A 21,528-nucleotide genomic window follows, 5' to 3' on the forward strand; every position below is an offset into this window, starting at 1 on the left:
TGAAGAATTCTGACAAAATACAGCCCATTGCTGTAGATTTCATTGAATATGACACTTCAAAGTCACCTACTTCTCACATTAAGTCAATTTTTTGCTGCCCCATCTCTCAATTCACTTGGTTTCAGCCAAATGCTGCCACAGAATCTCTCAGTGCCTCAGGGGCTGATGTACAGCCCAGCTCCTGATTACATCACTGCCACACTGAGCATTTCTGTACAAAAATAAAGACACTGAAGCCACAGCTTGTCTACCCTGAACTGAGAATCAGAGTGAATGATGCTGCCTCCCCTGCACTGGCCAGAGCACACAGCTGACTGCCTGCCTGTGAGGCTCTGAAGCCACCAGCTCCTTGCATGGGGAACAGGCAGCACAAAGCTCTCCTGCCCCAAGGAGCAGGCTGCTCCCTCTGCTCCTGTCCTGGCAGGCAGAATTTATCCAATTCCAGGGGCTGCTCAAAAGAAAAACAGCAAACCCCACAGTTAATTCTCAGAGGGGTGACCCATTGCACTTATTGCTATTGCAAATATCCCCCAATTCCCCCTCACTCTCACCCAGAGAATGGTGAATGAATAGAAAAGAAAGGGTTTTAAAAACATTTTCCAGAGTCTTCCCACAAGCAAGGCTTCAGAGGCTCTCAGTATTTGAAGTATTAATGGAAGTGTTCCATACAATTCCCTGTGCACACAGCTAAAAATAGCCATGGACACAGCACTAAGGTTTTTGTCTATATTTGCAAGAGCCTCACTTCCCTCTCAGGAACCACAACTTCCCATTAATGCTGACATTTATTTTTTCTTTTAAAAAGAGCTATTAAAACACCAGAAAGTCTTTTAACACTGCAGGGAACATCAATAATAATATTAATACATCAATAACAATCTTTATTGATATTCTGGTGATGCATCATGAACATATTTTTTATAACAACAATGTCGATTTTGCTCTAAGAACTGCTAAAGACACATGATGGCCTTGGCAGATCTGCTCATCACTATCCATCTGTTCTGCTCGTGACAAAAATATAATTTTTGTCCCATCTTTACCCACAATGACATCAAGCATGCCAAGCTGCAAGAAGCCAAAAGAGTATCTAACCTTGTGTCAGACTTTTTGTTCTGGGCACATTAAGGAGAAGTGAATGGCTTCTCACATTCTCACAGTAAAGACCTGAGAGGATGGAAAAAACCAAAAAAACCCCAAACCACACACCAAACCAGAAACCACATGACCAAAGCAATTCCTGTCTTGGCCTTGGCCACCATGGTTTATAGCATAAAAGGAAATGTCACCAGTGGGTGAAAAAGAGCCTGCAGATACATCACCCAAACTCCCAAACACACCCAAGCAGCTGCCATTAGGCTGAATCCTGCAGGAAACGCCACTGCCTGCTCCCAGCAACATTCCCAGTGGGATTTGTCTCCTCCTGCTGGGACTGGGGGATTTGCAGCCCCTTGCCCAAACCATCACAGGCACCCTCCAAGGAAAAAACATCCCCGTGACCAAAATATTCCTCTCTAACACAGACAGAAAATGGGTGGGGGGATAATGAGGGCAGGGGAGAAGGGAGAAGAATCCCATTCTGATTACAAAGGAATTCCTATTCCAGTAGTTAAAAAACGAGGACAGACGTGACAATGGAAGCAAACACACAATGGAGCTTTTGTCCCCAAACCACTTGGCTCCCATACAAGGAACAGAGGAACTTGGGTTGGTGGGGACTGGCTGGGGTAGGGGAAGAGAGAGAGGCTAATGTTTGTAAAAAATGGTTCGTCTGCTTTAAGAAAGGCTGGGAAGACAAAAGCAAAAAAAAAAAAAAAAAAAAAAAAGCAGCCTGCTATTGTAGAATCCACCCACTCACTTCTGAAATGCTCAAAGACCCAGACAGGGATTTACAACCAGCACTTGTAGGCACTGAGTATGAAGCAGAAAACACTCAAATGCCCAGAGGCAGCTTCTGTGGTGCCAGAGAAGCAGCTTTTAGATTGCACAGGGTTATGGTCAGAGCTGTTTTCTTTCAACAAGTTTGTTACTGCTGAGTCAGTCACTGAGCTGGGCACTGCAGACCATAGGAAGGCACCTGCACACTGCAATTTTCAGCTCCAGCCAACCAACCAACCACTGTATTTTACTTTTTAACAGTCCCACAGCTTCCTGGAGAAACAGAGCATTCACAGCACACCAATAATCCTACAGCTTTGAAGCCAAAATAACAACAATGATTTATAAAAAAAGCTGGTGTTCAGTTGACTGCAAGAGGAGGGTGAAGAAAATGCCAGTGCTGAGCGGGGTTGTTTTTCCAAACAGTGTCAAGGCACGTTCAGAAAGATCACAGTAATGTAAAGCTGCAAAATTTTGGTGATGATTTAAGAACTATTTTAAAGATAATAAATTCAGTTTAAACCAAGCATATTCCATTTAATAGCTCGCTTATACTAGGGAAGAAAGAGAGTGCTGATGCAGAGGTTTTCTTTAGCCTGAGTTAAAATCAGTTCAGAAAAGATTTATTTTCTCAGAGTCCACTATATCTGGCTTCTATTTATTTACACAAGTCTATATCCAGCAAGGGTTTAAACTAAATGAAGGTATGGGTTTATACATATCATATGCAATTACAAATTAGGCATCACCTAAAACCACCTCTTTCTTTAAAACATTATGTAGTTTTAATTTTTTTAAGGATTGTACAGTTGTTTATTCCTATATGTTGAGGGAATCAGACTTCTGCTGAACTTAGAAGCAAGATATGGAAACTTGTTCAAACTATTGAGGTGTTAATAATTTGTTTAATCCTTTTATGCAGCCAAGTGCTTTTTTTTTGTTACAAGTGAGGCACTTTCTGATCCCCTGGTGATGCAGCCTGCACAATAAAATAACAGCACCCAGATTTTCATGTTGTCAGTGGCACAGGTGCAGGACTGGGATGGAGCTGGAGTTTCTGTGACACAGGTGGCTGCAGTACTGACAGGGTACCATCCCTGGGGCCTGCAGCAGCTCCAGGTGCCCCTGTTACACCACCCAGGTGACACCAGGGGCATCCAAAAGGATGCACCTTGGAACTGCAGCACGATGGATGCCTCTCAAATGATCCCTTGCATGCCTCTCTGCTTTGTTTCTGTGGGGCTTTTTTATTTTTTTGGTATTTCCTGTTTAATCCTCTAAGCCAGGGAATGCAGAGGTAGGCCTGCTACTTTTGGAACACAATTTATTCCACAAATGAGACTTTTCCCCCCCCAGTTTGATACTATTTTATTGCTAACCAGCACAGGAATGAACCTCCCACATGATCCCCATCTGAATCTCCCTCTACAAACAAAATCCATGCCTGACCATAGCATTTCCCAGGGAAGAAAACAAACAATCTTAGCAGGCTGCTGATGCAACTATTGCTTACTACACTGGATTCTCTTAGCAGTTGTTTCATGGCAAATTCAAGTTCCCTGTGGCACGAACCATCTTTTTATTCTACAGTGCTTAGAACAGCAAAGCCTATGTCTACAGATGCTAGGAATAATAGAACAATTAATCCATCCTCTCTCCCCCTGCACATCCTTCCCCCCACCCCCAGTGCTGTAACATGGAAATTGTTTCATTTTTAGCCTAAGGAAGTGAGGTTGATCCCATCATCCTGTGACAGCTTTACTTCATTTCATTTATTCTTTACCTATTTGGCAGTCTCATGATACTTCAGAGACAGATTTCAAAGCTATGCAACACCAAGCCTCAAACAGGCATCTGATTAGTGGAGACAGATGAGTAGCCAAGGGCTGCAGCACGAGTTTCACTCCAGCACCAGACACCAGAGAACCACACAGAGAAGCAGCATGAGGGAACAATCAGAATTTCACTATCCAATTTCTCCAGTTCTCCTTCTCCTTCAGCTGTATCGACTTCCTTTGTAAAAGAATCTAAAGGAGACCATACAAACCCCTGTTTCTGTCCTTTAACCCCTCTAATTAAACAATTATACCAATTGTGGTACCAGGCTGGCTGGATCAGCACCTTGCTCCACAGAACAGGGAAGAAAAAGAGAAGGAAAAAAAATCCTCTCCATGTTGTACATATGAAGAAAAAGGAGTGGATTATGAACAGCTGTCAGAAACAAATCCCATACCAGAAGTGCAGCTATTTTGGCACAAGAGCATGAAGAGCTAACAACAAGAAGCAGGGAAGAGAGCACATTTTTATGCTCACTGTCATCTTTCAGTTGCTTATCCAAGTTTCACTTGCAGACGTCAGGATGAAAAGAAACAGTCAGGGAGCAGCAGCCTGAATGGGTGCAGCATTCACTTCAAAAGAGCTGCATGCAGGAAGAGTTTGCCAGTATCAATATAGTGCAAGCTGGCAGGACTGGAAAGTTACAAATTAAGTGTGCCTTCATCAGTGACCTACTATGAACAGACCTACTGAGCTGCTAAAATATTTTTAGTTCAACCAATTCCTGCCTTTTTTGGTTCCTCTTGCTCTTCCAGTTTATCCAGTCATGTGCACTTTTCCACTCCCTCTTACTGCCATGTAGTTTTTCAAGTTTGGCTCCAATTACCACTTGTTTCTGCTGCTGAAGTGCTCAGATTTACAGCACTCCTACAAACAGCTCACAGGGTGGCTCCATCTTGCACGTAGCAAGCTGTGTTTGAGCTGAAGAGAGATTTATGGGGCAGCTCTTGTCTGGTCCCGGGCAGGAGCTGGGTGTACTCACCAGCTGGTACTCGCTGCGGCGGCTGAAGGCTTCCTTGATTCCTGAATCCCTCCAGAGAGCAGCCAGGGCAGGCACGTAGAGCTGGAAGGTGGCAGGCTCGATGGGCATCCCAGCTTTGTTCTCAAAGGCCATCAGGAACATCCCATGCTTCTCATTCTCTGTGTACTGCCAGGGGATCCCCAGCTTGTCCCGTGCGTCAACCAGAACCCTGCAGCCCTAAGGAATCATTCAGAGAAAAAAGTCTGTGAATAAAGATTAAGGACTTGAGGGTACTTGAAGATTATTTTTTTTTTTTTGGCACTGTTCTGGTGAGACTGAACTCAGGAGAGAAGCAAAAACATTGTTTATTGCAACATCTCCAACAGAAGTAAGATAGAGCCTGCTTCTGTAAGCAATTTAGCCACAAAATATTTCCCCAGGTGGAAAAAGTATTAGTGGCAACAGCTAATGGCAACAAGCAGTGCTACCAACAGATAATGAAAGTAAACATCAGTGAGAGCATGAAAAGTGTCTGGGAATTAAGAAAAGTGTCTGGGAACTGGTGTGTGATCATTATAGCTGTAGTTTTAAAAGTAACACCATGCCTGAAACCAAATTCTTCCACCTTTTCCTTTGCATTTGGGTTTCTGACACCAAAAAGGACATCCCAGCTTTCTCAAGCATTAGGGAGATAAGAGGAGCATCACAGGACTGAAGACACTGCATAGATTCCAAGCTACCAGGCTCAGGAAAGCAGATCCAGTTTTCCCTGAGAATCATCTTAATTTTTGAACTTGCCACACATTTGCCAAGCAGCGTATGACAGGTAGGCTTTGTTACTCTAATACTGGAACAGAAATCTAGAAGCAAAGCAATCTAGTTCTCAAATTCAATTCAGGATTACTGAGCTGGTTCTTTTCACATTTTTCAGTTTTTATGGAAACCTAATTTCATATTCATGGCAATAAGCCAAACACATGAGGTTAAAGAAATTTGATACTTCAGTCTTGACTCTAACTTCACCTGCAGTAAATAGCGCCCAATGGCCAATATTTATTTCTCAATATTGAGCCCCATTTCAGTAATGGACAGATCTGCTAATGGTGACTCAGCATCTCAAGTACCACTGAATTTACAAGTAAAATGTCTGGGTTATACTGGATTATTTTCTTGATCTTGGTTCTAGAGATATGAAAAAAAAATAAAATTGAAAATCTCCAAACATGAAGTTCTGTTTCCACAGCTACTCACAAGAGCCTCCACATTACTGCACTCATTTCTTTTTTTGCACACTTTAAGCGATCAAGACTGCATGGATGTTTTATTAACACTTGAACTTTTCTGCTCTCCAGTCCTTTAGCAGCACCACACAACAACAACAACAACTTCCCAACAGCAACCAAGATTAGGGAGGGAAGTGAGAAGCAACTTAGTGGAGTGTCACAGAAAAGGAAAAGTGAAGTGTCATGGTTGTCACTAGCCAGCAGTGCTCCTGAAGAGCAGCTTCCCAAAAATGTAAATATTTATTATTCTCTCCTGATTGTTACTTTTTCTCATAAAGTAGAGAATGTATCTCCACAATACCATGAAAAGACTAAAATCAAACATATTTACCAACTGATGCTTTAAATTCCAGACATAACTATTCAGTAACTGTCATACAGACTAAAAGCCAACTCTCATTCCCAGTTGCAGAGTTTATCCCTTTATTAACAAAAGTCTTTCAATGGTTATTTGGAGGGCATAGCAAACAGAAGCATGAAAAACCCACTTATAAGGCTCTGTCTCTGAACTGCAGATGCCTCCATGACATCTCACAGCCTCACACACTTTTGCAAACCATCCCTTGCACACACTCCCATCTTGGCTGCAACTGCAATTGCACCATGCAAACTCCCCACCATGCCCAGTTAAGGACTTGGAGATTTTTTCATGGGATTGTGGTGACTGAGAGCAGCAGGACAGGGTTATTCCAAGGTGTCTGATGCCAGTGCTCAGTGAGAACTGCTGTGTATGAAATGGTTAATCAGCACAGTGTGGGACAGGGGCCACGTCCATCCCCTGTGGGTCACCCTGTCCCCTGCCCAGAGCTCCAGCCCACAGCTCTGACCTTCCTGGGGCTGTGCTTTAACCCTTCTCCAGCTCACAGCCCCTGCACAGCCTCTCAAAGGGGTGCCTGCAGGTCTGCACAACTCCTGCCTGGATAAAAGAGCTCTGGGACCTCAGTGCCAGTGCATTTCCCCACACTGCTGCTCTGACTTTCCCTGCTCCTGCTGGAGACAGGGAGGTTCTCAAGAGCCTGTTTGTTGTTAGGGAAAGTTTCATTATTTGTGTAGAGAAAACCACAGGATAGTTTCAATCAAGGGTGTACAGACTGCTCCAGTCCTGGAATAGTCACTTATCTGCTGCTCGTTGGAAATGCAGGTTTGACCCTCCCTGAGGAAAAAAGGGAACTAAAGCTGGGTCCCACAGAGCCTGTGGGAGTGGATTAAGCACTGTGAGGTCAGCCATGGGGAGCACGTGGCACCAGCATTGCTCTGACTGTTCCAGATGTTGCCACCAAGTCACATGCAGAGCCTGGTCTGGGACAAAGTGATTCAGTAGTGGGACATCAGCACTGACAAACAGACACACAGTGCATGAAGGAATAAAAATACAGGATAGAAACTAGCAGGAATGCTGTCCTATGCACACCCACAGCACCTCTCCAAATTTTTAGAACACATCTGCTTCAACATGTGTCTCTAAAACACATCAGGAATGAAAGCTTCACAAAATAAGCAAAATAGTCAATGTTTCTTCTGCTTAACTCTTAGCAGTTAAACGTGTGACTCAGCAAAATCCCCACTAAAGTGAACCTAAACTTAACATTTCTCCATCTCCACAAAACAGTTCCATAAATGCTACAAACAGATGTCAGAAAGATGAGAAGAAACAGAGCAATCACTAAATTTAGATCCTGTGTATTCCTCTTCTCACATCTCAGACTTACTGGTAACGCTGTATTTTGCAAGCTCACTGAGCATTTGATAATCCCTGCCTCATTAATCTGCACAGCAAGTCACCATGGAAAGGTTTCCACTTACTGGAAATACAAGAAAGACTTTTCCTACCCCTTTCCTGACAGTTTTTCTGATTTTCTGTGACTATAGAAAATGTCAATTCACTCTTTCATTCACAGGGCTGAACACCATCAATTATGATTCTGTTTTCAAATTTGGACAATGGAAAAAAATGAAGCAACAAGTTTAGATGGGAAACAAACTTCTGAACACTTCAAGTGATTTAAAGCTTTTGTGCTGCAGTTAAAGCAGGAGCCAGAATAAGCATAGATGGAAAGAATTAAAAGTCACAGCTAAGGAGAGTGTCAGGCATTAGAAGATAGAAAACCAGCAGCATAATGGAAGCACCAGCTAGGGAGGAAAAAAATAGGAAATTCTCTGTTCCATTCCTTTCTTAATAATTTTGAATATATTCAAGTCACTGCATAAATCCCTGGCATGCACAAGACCTGAATGGAATCAGGATAGAAGAAAAAAAGGTGTAACAAGAATGTGGTGAGATCTACCTCATGAAGCACATCTTATACTGAAGGAAGTGCTAACTATAGAAATCCACAGATTTGAAAAGACAGCTAAGGCACAACACACAAGAAATCTAAAGAAATCACAAACCCCTTGCAGAAAGGGAATAGACAAAGACCATTTTTCTCCTTCCCCTTGCTAGACAAATATGAGTTCTCACACAGCTCAAACCCCAAACCTGCACCCCCCCAGGCAGCCAAATGCGTTTGCACAGGATGTTGGCCAGAAGCACAAATGGACTCCAAGAGCCACGGAGAAGAATAGATGGAAGCAAAGTCCAGAGAGGACTATTCCATTACATTCCAGATGCAAATCCTGGCTCAGGGAGTTTCCTAAACCAAAGGCTGCCAATAACTGGGAGAGCAACCAAAGGATCACATTGCCTGCAGCTCGTACCCCATTTTGGTTGTGGGTTGTTCTTTCATGTCACACACAAAGGCTGAGCTCCTCAGCCTGACACAGCACAGCTGTCTGGAGCACGTTTGCTGCTCACCAGCAGGAAGGTTTTATGAGCATTTACACAAATGTTCATTACTAGGATGGGCTCAAATGCAGTTTTTCTCCTTTATTTTTGAGAGCATTCTAGCTTTGAAAAAAATCCAGGTTTTCTTGTATTTTTCAATAATATTTAAATGACTTTGTGGGAATTATTAGAAAGGTTATCATGAGCTAACTTGAAGCCAGAGATGTTTGCAGTATTTAAAGAGCAGCATGATTTAAGCACATCTTACATCTGTAGTTACACTGCTACATAACACACAACACTCACTTTGTAAATTATTCATATGCTCCAGTACTTGAAGGATTCATTATCCCTAAAACCTCACACCTTTCACCAGATGGACCAACTCAGAGGCCAAGTGAACACCCCTCAGTGAAGCACCAAACATAAAACTGGCACAACAGGTTGGGGAGCACTTGCTCACAGGCAAGGCCAGGTTCTTCCATGCAGTCAAGTGATCAAAAACCTGATTCAGTGTCTAGAGAGAACCTGCAAGTAGAGAGTTTGTTACAAACAGAAGAGTTTCCTACAGTGCATCTTCTCAGATAATTTTAGAGAATTACTACTGAGAAAGAGAGCATAGACAGCAGAGTAACTGTTACACGTGAGATACTACAGCAGCTACTTTTTACATATTTACCATTAATACACTGCTCAACCTCACAGCAATGCCCAAAATCTCCATCATCTACGTGTCAGTTATGGACTTCCCTGTCCTGAGAGAGGAGCTGAGCACGGCTGAGCCCTCCCTGGGGGCTCAGGTCACAGCCAACAGGCACTGCTGTCTCCTCCTAGGGCTGCAAACCAGCAGGAACACTGCAGGCACAGGCAGAGCCCAGCCTGCTTCCTATGAGTGTTTTTCCTCTCTGCTGCTGACAAGGAACTGGCAGAAGTCTGGGGATCTCATCTCACAGAGACCAATCTATATCAGAGCTGCTGCCAACAGGATTGCTCCCACCTCAGCCCACAGATATTCTGTGGAGCCAGAGGAACAATACAAGGTGATGAGGAACACAGGTCCAGCTGCAGAGTTTTTAAAAATAAAGTTGTCAGTGTTAGCAAATATAATCATATGCACTGTTTGTCAATTGCTGTCTGAGCACTGCAGAGAAGTGACCTACTACAAACAGAGTGACAGCAAGACAATCAGATTTTTACAGCACACTATCATAAAAGCATTAACAGAGTTTTTCTTTGATCTCTGTCCTTGAAGCATTATGCCAAGCAGGAGTAGAGAACCCAATGTCATTCAGGATATGGTTTCACATTACAGAACAGCTAAAAAATGAGGTACCATCAAAAGGGGCATCTTTCCTGGCAGTGGAGTTCCACCCTCTTCTGTTTGATAGGTTTGTCATTTGCCTGAGCCCACAATTCAGCGAGCAAACATCACCAAGAACCTGGCTATTCACACAAAAAGTGATTTCCACTGGCTGTATTAGTTTGCTGTGAGGTGAGACACACACAAGGGTAGGGGTGGGAGCAGCACCAGTTGGCCCAGTTAGACAACAAAAAGGCTCCCCAGTTCTGCAGTCCTTCACCACTCACATATTCCAGCACCACCCAGGTGAGAGCAGGGTAAACAGCAGAGGGGACCGACCTTCCAGGCCAGCATACAAATAAAAAATGTAACAAAGGGGAAGTGTCATTTGCCTAGTCCACAGGAACACAAATATTAAAAAACATTTGGATTAGCCACCGAGTCTCTGGATTGGGAGCAGCAGTGATGTCTGCTTGTCTGGAAACTCTGAAAAGAGTCCTTGTGTTTGAGTGAGCCCAGTGAAATGACGATAAATGCAGCAGAAGGAAAATACCCACTGCAAACTTTACTTGTAACTCAGCACAGGGGAGAGATGATGACCTCAGAGATGACGCTCAGGACCTCACAAAAAGTTCTCAGTTCATGCTTTCAGACTTGTATCAGCAGCTTTCTCCTTGCCCTGAGAGCATCCCACCAATATCAGCTCACAGTCAGTTCATGCTTTCAATACAGGAGACATCCCAGAGGTGTCCCTGCCACGCTGCCCTCATGGATTCAGTCCCCAGCACATTCAGTGCCAGGCTGGACCAGCTCCTGACCTTCACTGGGCTGAAAAACCCCAGGCAAGGGGTGGAAACTCATTTGGAAACTCTGCAGCCTCCAAATCCTTTTGGCTTTTTCCTTGTTGGAATTTGCATTGAACTTACTTTTCCAGACAATGTAAACTAGAGCTTGCTCCAAAGTTTTCCTGTAAACATTTTTACAGAACAATTTGCTAATTTTTTGTTGCCAATACCGTTTCCAAGTTAATTATAAAACTAACCAAGTGAATAAGTTGGGAGTAAGCTCCCAAATTTAGTCACTTCAGTGACTAAACTTTTGTCTGCAAGACATCAAAGTATGTGCCTGCAGTCTCCAGGGACTAAGTCATGTTCTGCAATACTAATGACTACATCACAGGGGCATTGTGAGCTCCATTTTGGAACTGCTATGAATATTTATCATTTATTACTGACCATTACTCCTCTTCCAGTATCTGCCATGATGAAGAGAGATTGCTGACTCCCAGCCCAACCAAGAGACACCCCAAATGCAAAGGCAGCACCAGAGTTGATAGAATTTACATTTAAGATATAGAAAATACACCAACTGGAAGTTAGTAAGAGATTCATTGATGAAATGAGCCTGGAACAACAAGATCAGCAAGATTCACCGGGGTTTTTTGTCTTTTCTACATAAACTAGTGAATATTATTTTTCTTAATAAAATAAGCTCAGAGTAAAGATAATCACAATTAAAAGACTGTTCTAGTACAGAACTTTAGCACTTCTATATTAAAGATTCTAATTAACCACAGCCCCTATGCTCTCCTTGTCATTCCTGTGAAAAGACGCTGTTCCAGCAGAAAGGGGACTGACACTGTCCTGAGAGCAACTCCTCCCACAGCTGGGTCCCAGCTCTGCAGCAGCAGCTGGAGTGTGACCGTCACCACCTCCTAATGGGCTTCCAAAGCCATTTGCATGCAAACCCAGGGAAGCTGGAGTCAAGGCAATTTAAAGAGTAACCTGCTGCATTTCCCCTGAGTTTGTAGGCCACTGTAATAAACAGGCTTACATTATAAATGAGTAACTTGGTCACTTGCAAGTGCAGCTCCCAAACAAACTGAGGAATAATCTGTTTCCACGTGCCAGTGTGTATCTGTACCTGGCTGCAACTTGAAAGTTGCAAAAGAGTTTTCTTGGTTTGTTTGTTGGTGACAGGAGGTACAACCTTCCTTGAGCCACCATAAGCACAATTTAGGTACATTCAAGGTACACAGAGTCCCAGCGACAGCCCAGGTTTAGTATTAATTGCAGAAGTTTAAAGTCCTTAAAGCTGCCTTCAGCACCAGCCACTTATTTCACTTAGCTGCCACTCACACTCCTGCTGTCAAGGAGAAATGCTCTCAGGTATCCCCTCGTGTATTGCAGCTGCACTCAAAAGTCCCAAAGGATTGCTCCTCAAAGATTTTACATGTTCAGAATCTTCCCTTGTTTCTTCCCCACTCAGAGCTCACAAATGATCACACACAATTTCCTGTGTAGTCCTTCCCTCTGCAATTCCAGGCTTTTTAATTCCTTAGTCAATCATTACACTTCAGGCCACAAACAAGAAGAAAACACTCCTGGATCTACTGAAACCTTGAGCTGGTATTTCCATTCTCAACAGGAAAACTAACATTACCAAAAGAGCTCAACAGATTATACTTCAGGCTTCTAAAAGCTGAACTTTTTCTCTCTTCAGATCAAAATCTCCTAAACAAGCTGGTGCAAGTACCACTCTGGTGCTTGTAGATTGCTGTAATTATTTTCTTATGCAACTAAACCGGGTTTTTTTAAGCAGCATGATATTCACATACTTGAAACAAAAAAACATTTAGACAAGGAACATCAGAGTTGTGACCCGTTGAGTGTCTGAGCTCTTTAACTTTTATCAAAGGAAGCAAATAGAGTAGCAAGGCCAACCCATCTGTTTTGGATGGAAGGCACCAGAAAATTCCTGTAGCTATAGTTGAAAAGCATCAAAATAGTCTGGAATGCCACCAAGCATTGCTTAGATTTGAAACTTAAGGTACATGACAGTTTTCCAACATAGCCAGGAGTCACCTTAAAATTCAGGCCTGGGCAGGCAGACAGCCCTGTCCTGTGCATTTTCCTTTTCCAGGTGGGTGTGCTGAAGTCCTGAAGCCTGTGTACTCATACCAGAACATTAACACTACTGCTTTTCACTTCAATCATCAAAAAGTTCCAAAAAGTTACTTTGAAACTTAGCCTCGATTAACAAGCAAAACCCGAGTTAACCGATGACTATTTACCTTCAACCAAAGCAAAACTCCTGTATTTGAATACCAGCCCACAAATGCCAGAAAAAGCTAGCAAGGCCCTGAACCATCACCTGTACTAAATGGAAAAGTAAATTCTGTATCATAGGTTTATTTTGCTTCAGCATTTTGTTTCTGACTAGGGTTTCCCCAAAATGGGAGATGAGAACCAGAGAGAACAGGGTAAGCAAAGAACTCGGCATTAAGAAGATATCAGAAAGGCAAGAAGGTGAAAACTCAGAATGAAGTGGAAGCTGACACTAATGCCAATTCATACTTAGCACTGTTATTTTCAGAGAGGTTTCACATTGTGTTCTCTGAAGCAGTTTCTTCATTCTCCATAAGCTGTACAGTTGCCTAAACACCACTGCAACAAGCATTTCAGAAATATCCAGCACTGTTACAAGAGCAGGAATGCTCCTCCTTCAGAGAGGAGTTTAGTCATGGCTGGAAAATGAAAATTGACCATTTAATCCCAGAGATTTACACTGCATTTCTAACTCAGATCTCAGTGCTGCAGAAGCTTAGGGGGACCATTGTCTGACCATGCTGAGCACTGTGTGGAAAAACGGGCTAAGGTTGCTGCAGCTGTACTTGACAATGTCACACAGATTTAAATGCTATTTGATAGGATCATTTCCACTTCACATTGTCCACATATAGCACTAAAAATTCATCTGAGATCTTTTATTGCCAGTTAAACACACGGGGATCTTGGCTTCATTAAGTCTTAGTCAGTGATCATTGAACTTCCTGAAAAAGTGAAAAGGACCTGCAATCTAAACACTCTGGTACAGAAAGAGCAGCAATCTCGTGCACTTGACAATTTCCACCGTCAAAGAAGCTAAATAAGTTTACTTTAACACTGGATGTTTATCCACATTTAATGCAACAGAGTATTACACAATTACCCTAAAATAAAAGCACTGACAATCACTGCTTTGAGAGCCGTTATTCTGTCCTGGTATTTGATTTCTTCCTGATGATTATGGCAGAATATCAAGGTGTTATCAGGTTTCTCTCAGATGAGCAAAAATGCAAACAAAACATCTACTGCCTTCCCACCAGAAAACTCTTCTAGCTCATGTTTGCTCTTCCTCCTTCAGAGTGACTATTCCCAAGCCATTCCCCAAAAACATATGGGGGAGTATAAATTGTATTATTGTATACAAGAGCCACCTGTGTTATCTGGAGAAGCAAGAAGGACCCAAAGGAGAGCCCCAAGCTAACTTTAACACTCCCAAATCACCACCTGCAAGGCCAAAAGGGCAATCAATCTGCTGAACCATATTGACCCACTTTAAAGCTACTTCCAAATTTTATTTTCAGGATTAGGAGAGTTTAAAAAGTTCAACTGACATAGTCCAAGAAGTTCTGTTAACTATCAGAACACCTGAGCGCTATCTTGAGGACCAGGATTCTACTCTGAATTCTGCAAATCTACCCAGGAGTGTTTCAAGTGTGTGATTCTGCCTCCCCTACTACAAGGAGGAGACACTTTTCTTTCCAAAGCACACCAAGTTCTACTGCTGAAAGCTGTACACCTTCTGCATACATAAAATATTACATCATTTTACCATAACTGCTACTGCTTAGACAACTGAAAGAGGAAGGAGTCTCAGATTTTTCCATTTTCACAAACTACTTCCCTAAAAGCTTCTCCCACTACTTGAAATTAGCAGCAGCAAAAAATAAATCACTGACAGGACCACAATAAGCATTAAGACCTAGAATAAGACTCCTTATTTCTAGAAATACAGATTTAAAAAATCATAACACTCTCTTTGCTCACACAACTACAATCAGAGAGAAGCTTCTGAATTTCAACTTTCTTGCAGTTAATGGGCTCCAGCCTGAAAATGGACAAAAAAGAGGAAAAGAAAATTAGACAACAATTTTCCTGTTCATTAACAGAAGTGAAAGCCCTTTATGGAATAGCAGCATTCTTAAAAACAAGAGTCATTGTATGCGTGCACTTATTAAGTGCACATAAAGCTTCTATTTAAACACGAATCTGGAAACTCAAAAGTAACTCGTTATCTTTAACTTGCACAGTTCCCTTTCCTTTAACTTTCTATGAAATCTCACAAAGCCTCACAAATCCATGCCCACAAAAGAATGGTGACGGTCCTACAGAAAAATATAGGCAGGAAAGCAGCATTTCTTTTAGGGAAAGATTATGAAGATGAAGAGAGAAACACTCCTGAGTGAGCTTTTTATGTATCTTCTAAAATGTGATTACTTCTACCTGCACAGGGCATCAAGACTTGTATCCCTGAAAGGAACAAGGCTGCTTTTCCCTAGTTACAGAAATATTGGTCTGTACACCAAAGGTTCTACCAGCAGCTTTTACAGTCTCCAGTCAATAGAGAAACATGCTGCCAGCACTATAAAACCTGCACACACACTGAAAGAAAACTTTCCTGCGAAGGCACCAAACCAGAGTTATTTCCATTTCAGCTCCAGGTTTGGGAACACCCCACACTGCGCAGCTCTGCGGGCCTACGCTCTGCATTTCTAAAGATGCACCTAGTAAGTAACAACCACTCGCAGCCACAACATCTGTACCAGGAGCCCTTTCTTGTCCCACCTCCAGGTGTACAGACTGGGGACACTTTGCAAAAACAGAGAAATCCCTCCTCATTTCTTCAAACCTTGAAGTTTCTCCAATTCCGACTTCGAGGATGCTCTCATAATGTTTTTTCCAGAAGGCAGGCCACACCTATATCCTCTTTCCTCTGCGTTTCCACAAAGCTTTTCTCAATCCCCTTTGCAGGGAAATTTCCTTGGAGCCTTTTCCACGGAAGCTTTCAGCCGGAACCCGCATTCCCCGGGCCCCCGCAGCCCAGAGGTGCCCGCCCTCCCAAACACCTGCCCCGAGCCCCTCACGGAGCACCGGGAGCCGCGGCGGGGCAGGCGGGGGGCGCGGCCGCCGCCCGGCCGAGCCCTCACATCCCTTCCCGACGGCGCTGCGGGATGTGCCGGCCTCCAGCCCCGCTCCCCTCAGCCGCCCCTCACCTTGAGGATGTTCTCGTAGATGGTGGCCCGGAACTCCAGCAGCGCCTTCTGGTCGAACTCGCGGCCGTGGATGATCCGCATCTGCTTGAGGAAGGTGGACTTGCCGCTCTCGCCGGCGCCCAGCAGCAGGATCTTGACGAGGCGGCGCACGGCGCGCCGCTCCCGGGCCAGCATCGCGTCGATCTCCCGGCTGCGCCGCCGCGCCTCCCGCTCGGCATCGCGGCTCCGCTCCTTGGCGTCCCTCCGCGGCTGCTCCCCGGCGCGGCCCGCGGCCTCGGCCGGCAGCAGGCAGCGGCTCAGGGTGCGCACCACGCCGGACATGGCGGCGGCGGCCCGGCCGGAGCGCTCACAACGCCGCCGCCGAGACCCCGAGCTCCGCCAGCATCGGGCGGAGGCCGCCGAGACGCTGCGACCGGGAGGAGGAGCAGCCGCAGCCGGGGGCTACGGGCCGGGACCGCCCATTCCTCGCTCCGGCTCGGCCGGGGGAGGGGTGCGGACGGCGGGGCGCGGCCCGCAGGCCCTGCCCGGGGAAGGGGCGCGGCCGCTCCGAGGGGGCTGCGCGGGGCCGGGGGCGGCGGGAGGCGCCCGGAGCCCTCGGCGCGGGGTCGCGGCGGTGCCGCGGCGGGCGGGGGACACGCGGCCCCGGCCCCTTGCCCTGAGCGCCGCCGCCCGCGCGGGGAGGAGACCGCTCCGCCCTCATTGGGCGGTAGCGCTGTCGCTCAACGCATCCGTTCTCCAATTGGATGAACCGGCATGCGGGGCGGGACCAAGCCGGCGACGCGGCTCAGGGCGGGCAGTGCCGGGAGGGGCGGGGACAGGAACGCGAGCACCAATCATCAGCGAGAGGGCGTGACCTCGCTGCCGAGGGCGAGGCCTGGGTGGTGGGCGCACCGCCCGTGGCGTGACGTCACGACAACAACACGGGACGTTGAGTGACGTCACGCCGCGTCCCGGATGACGTCAGGCGGAGCCGCTGCTGCGGGGCCTGGGCGAGCCCTTGGAGTCCCGAGCCGGCGGTACCGAGGCGCTGTTTGTAACGTGTGGGTCAGAACCCAGCGGGGTTTGATCTCACCAGACAACATGCAGTGACTTTAAAAAGTGTCATCGCTGACGTCATCAGGGAACACACCTCCATAGCACTGCAGCATCCGCAGATCCTTGCTCAGCCAGATTAAATGCACAGGGATTTGTCCCCCCAGCCCCGGCTGCCCCCAGGAGCTGATCCCGGTGGATCTGGCCCAGGCTGAGCCCGCTGCCCTGGGCCTGCCCTGGGTGCTCCATTCCCTGCTGCCATCGGGGGTAACTCCTCACAAACACTGCACCAATCCAGGCCCCACTGCTGCCGAGGTGGGGATTAAAGTATCAAAGTACACCTTTGAAAGAAAATCCCCCTCGGTCTCGTGATTAGGTACTGGAGGGAAAAAACCATTTTGGGAAGCAGCTGGTGTGGGATCAGCGAGCAGTGGCTGGGATCCCAGACCTTCTGGCTGCAGAATGAAATCATAAAAGACAGGCACATGTCCTCAGTTCTATGAGATCATTTGTCCTTTCTGCATTACTTCTGTCTGTGCTTACAAGTATTTATGGCATAAACATCTATTCAGTTTAAGTTGTTTATCCTCCCCAGGCCTGTTCCAAACACGGGACACAGGAATAGAGAGATGAGGGAAACTACTAGAATGACTGGGATTTCATAGAATATTAAGGATGCTGAGTCCCAGGCTGGTTTGTGTTGGAAAGGACCTTAAAGCTCATCTTGTTCCACCCCCTGCCATGGCAGGGACACCTTCCACTAACCCAGATTGCTCCAAGCCTTGTCTAATCTGACCTTGGACACTTCCAGGGCTGGAGTAGCCACAGCTTCTCTGGGCACCTGTGCCAGGGCCTTAGCACTCTCACAGGGAACAAGTTCTTCCTAATATCCAATTTAAATTCCCCCTTGTCCTGTCACCACCCTGTCAGAAGTTCCTCTCCGGCCTCCTTGTAGGCATTGGGACATCTTAGAAGGTCAGGGAGTCACAGATCTAAAACAAAAAAAAAAATTACAGAAAACCTTTCATGGAGGTGAGAATCCCGTGTGAGGATTAATCCCACTGAGATGTCAACTCTTCCCAAAGTCTGAGTGTTTTTCTCCCTGGCAAAAAGAGACATTTCAAACCACATTTAGATATTGGAGATTTCAGGAGACCAGCACAAACTCTTAGTCCTGAGCCATTCCCTACAGAAGTTTCTTGAACAGCTGCCCTTCCATGCTCTTACCCTTCGGTTGTGTTTTGAGCCTCAGGAGCGGCTCATTCCCCATAAAAAGCTGCTGTAGTTCAGGAGTTTCCCACTGGATGTCATGATTGCCCCGCCAGAGCCCAGCCACAGCGGTGGGATGGAGACAAACAACCCAACCCGAACCCCCGATCTCTGATTTTCACCACAGCTGAGCACTCAGGGCTCCCGCTGGCATCCACAGATGTTAGACTGCCTGGAAATCAGGAGCTGTGCAGGGCCCAGATTGGCGTTTTCTGATGAGCTCTGTTTCTCCTGCCCCTCTGGCTTTGTCTGTGCCCTACTTGAGGTTCTCTTCAGACTTGAGGTGCTGAGGGGTTTTGGCAGGGAGTTCAGTAACTGTGAAGTCTCACTCCAATGACAGACCTGCTTCATCTGGGAGAGGGAAATTGCGGTACACAATAAACTAATCAAATAAATCAGTTGCCAGACGTCCTTAGTTCTCCATGCATTCATCCATGAAAGCAGCTTTCAACAGCTCCCATCGAATTGTCAAAAGGAGAAGGTCCAGCCCTGCCTCCATCCCCCGCAGCCCCGCGGTTCCCCATGGAATCCCTGGAGCAGCACAGAGCTGAATTCTGTTTGCTCCTGCAGCAGCCCAGGGCTCACAGCCATGTGACAATCCCCATTGACAGCCCTGCAGAGGCTTTGGCATGAGCCTGAGCAGGAGGTGAGAGTGTCCCTGGTGAGAGTCAGGTTTGTTGTCAGCCTCAGAGAATTCCCTTTCCCGTTTTCCTTATTACCTGTCCAGCTCCATGCTTCCAGTTTGTCTCCCTTTACACTTAGGCTGAAATTTAAACAATTTGTATTGATACAGAATAAAATAAAGCAACATCAATTACTTCATTTTTCTATTCTTTTACCTCCTCAGTTTTCCTTTTTTTCCTTTTTTTTGAAATATTTCTACTCTGTTTTCCTCTTTCCCATCTCTGTTTCTTCTTATCACTCCTGTTCTCTTTCTGCTGATTCTGCAGCTGCTTCTGTTCCTTCTTCTTTAATCTCCCATGGAGAGAGGGAAAAGATTAAAAGATGGAAGAGAACAGAGACCTGGAGGATAGAAAGAAAGGGAGATTCAATGAGGGAAGCATTATTTCCATTCCCCCCTTTGGCTATGAAGCAACTGAATTATGAGCAGAAAGATGGGGGCTCTTGGGGGAAAGGCTGGGGAATAAACTTTGGGGTTTATCTGCAGAACATCTGCAGATGAAAGCTGGAAAAGTGTCTGGCAGCTGGAGGAGGCAGTGGCTGCTTGTGCATGAAGACCTGACTGCAGATGGGAGTGACAGCAGGAGCCCAGGGGGAAGGAGCTGCTGCCACTCGAGCTGAGGGTGCAGCTGCTGGACCCTGCATTAAAAACTGACTGTCCCACCTGGGACATGGCTGCTGTCCCCTGGGTGCCACCAGACACCAGAAAAGCATTTTGCTCTGTGAAACAGAACCAAATAATCCACAAGGAGGATTTGCTCCTGCTGCAGTAGCAGCACCTTGCAGCAATGCCAGAGCTACTGCAAATGCAATCAAAACTCCAGGGTTTAGGCACAAAACTGAAGATCTTAACAGGATGGCAAGGAAAGGTGTGCAGTGATGGAATCACCCAAAGTGATAAATCACCCACCCTGTGCTGGTGGGCAAACTGAGTCAGAGTATTGAACTGCAGCTCCCACAGGGCAGGTGCACTCCTGGCTTAGCCTGGGTGATTTGAAGATATCTGGGCCCTTGAATTGCTCATTGTGCATGCAGGCAGCAAAGCCTGTAGTTCTGAAGAGCATTTATGATCTAAACTCCTTTTGCTGCTTCTCTGTTGAGACTGTGACTCTCTTTGCCTGAGGAGGTGCTGGAGTTTATGTGCACTTCAAGCCTTACCTAAGCTGGTAGTTTTGTCGTGTTAAAAGTGCCATGTTCTGCTTATTGCATTCTCCAGGTTTTATATGGCTTTTTCAATGGCCTTCTCTCTGCACACTCCCCATGGCAGAATGAAAAAGTGCAGAGAGGCAAAGGGAATAACATTCTCCTGCACAGGAATGAGCAAGAGCAGTTCAAACAGATCAACCATTTTCTAGCAACATCATTAAGTATATAGGAACCTTCTGGTACTAAAGTATTAGTTTTTTGCTGTAGGTATTGAACCCTTGGCTGGTTGTTATCTGCAAGACTTTATGATCCCTATTCTATTCTCTTTCTGAGAGATCCCAATTTTTTGAAGTGCTTGCAGTCTTAACACTTGTGCAGCCAAAGAAAACTGAAGTAGTTTGGCATCTCTCAAGAAAAAAATCCACTTATTAGTGAATTTGTATCTCAGTATTTGCCTTGTCCCTTTTAATGCCACTGGAAGGGCTGAGAGAATGGGGTTTGTTCAGCTTATAGAAAAGGTTGAGGGGACACCTTATCTATCCCAGTATTTTTAAAATATTTTTTAAAATATTTAAAGGATGTTTAAAAAATGTTTCAGGGGTGGCTACAAAGAAGTTGGAGTCTCCCTCTTTACCAGGAGTCACATGGAAAGGACAGGGGGAATGAGTACAAGTTATCCCTGGGGAGATTCTGACTGGACACAAGAGGAAAATTTTTCAAAGGAAGAACAATCTGTCATTGGAATAATCTCCTCAGAGAAGTGGTGGATTCCCCAGTATTGGACACTTAAGGTTCAGCTGGACAGGGTGCTGGGACATCTTGGCTAGACCAGTTTTTTTGCCAAGAAAGGCTTGACCAGATGATCCTTGAGATCCCTTCCAATGTGGGGAGGAACTCTATGATTTCCGTGTATTCTGATTTTTAATTGTGTTTTCTTTCCCCTTTGATAGCTCTGAATACAGAGGCTGCGGAACCTTTGGTTCATACTGTTGTGAGTTCTCTTGCAGTGGATTCTCTTGCAGTGGCCCAGCCCAGCTGCCACCAAGCAATCAAAACTCCAAATTATGTCAAAGCAATTACTCCTGCTTCTCTTATTAAATTGGCAGCCACTATTTTTTCTTTTCCATGTGGTATTTTCATCTTCTGTCCCACAGAAGACACATTACTCATATACATAAAATATGTGAGTCGTGACACTTCATGGAGTTAATTTTCACTATTTTCAGACTGCTTGACAGCAGCCTGTTCTCCTTCATTAAACACCAGCCAGTGAGTGGATTA

At 45.4% G+C, this 21,528-nt stretch overlaps 1 protein-coding gene across 1 annotated transcript in view; it reads right to left on the reverse strand.

Annotated features, from left to right (window-relative positions):
• The window catches only part of GNA12 (G protein subunit alpha 12), a 40,234-nt gene extending 23,507 nt beyond the window's left edge, over positions 1 to 16,727 (reverse strand). The window contains exons 1-2 of the mRNA XM_064725510.1: positions 16,120 to 16,727; positions 4,697 to 4,912 (exon numbers count right to left, since the gene is read on the reverse strand). Of these exons, the coding sequence (XP_064581580.1) occupies positions 4,697 to 4,912; positions 16,120 to 16,440 (537 nt within the window). The 5' untranslated portion in view covers positions 16,441 to 16,727. The remainder of the gene's footprint in view (positions 1 to 4,696; positions 4,913 to 16,119) is intronic.
• Between the last annotated feature and the right edge of the window lie 4,801 nt (positions 16,728 to 21,528).

Source organism: Zonotrichia leucophrys, chromosome 14, assembly GCF_028769735.1.
Source record: "Zonotrichia leucophrys gambelii isolate GWCS_2022_RI chromosome 14, RI_Zleu_2.0, whole genome shotgun sequence".
Lineage (NCBI taxonomy): Eukaryota > Metazoa > Chordata > Aves > Passeriformes > Passerellidae > Zonotrichia > Zonotrichia leucophrys.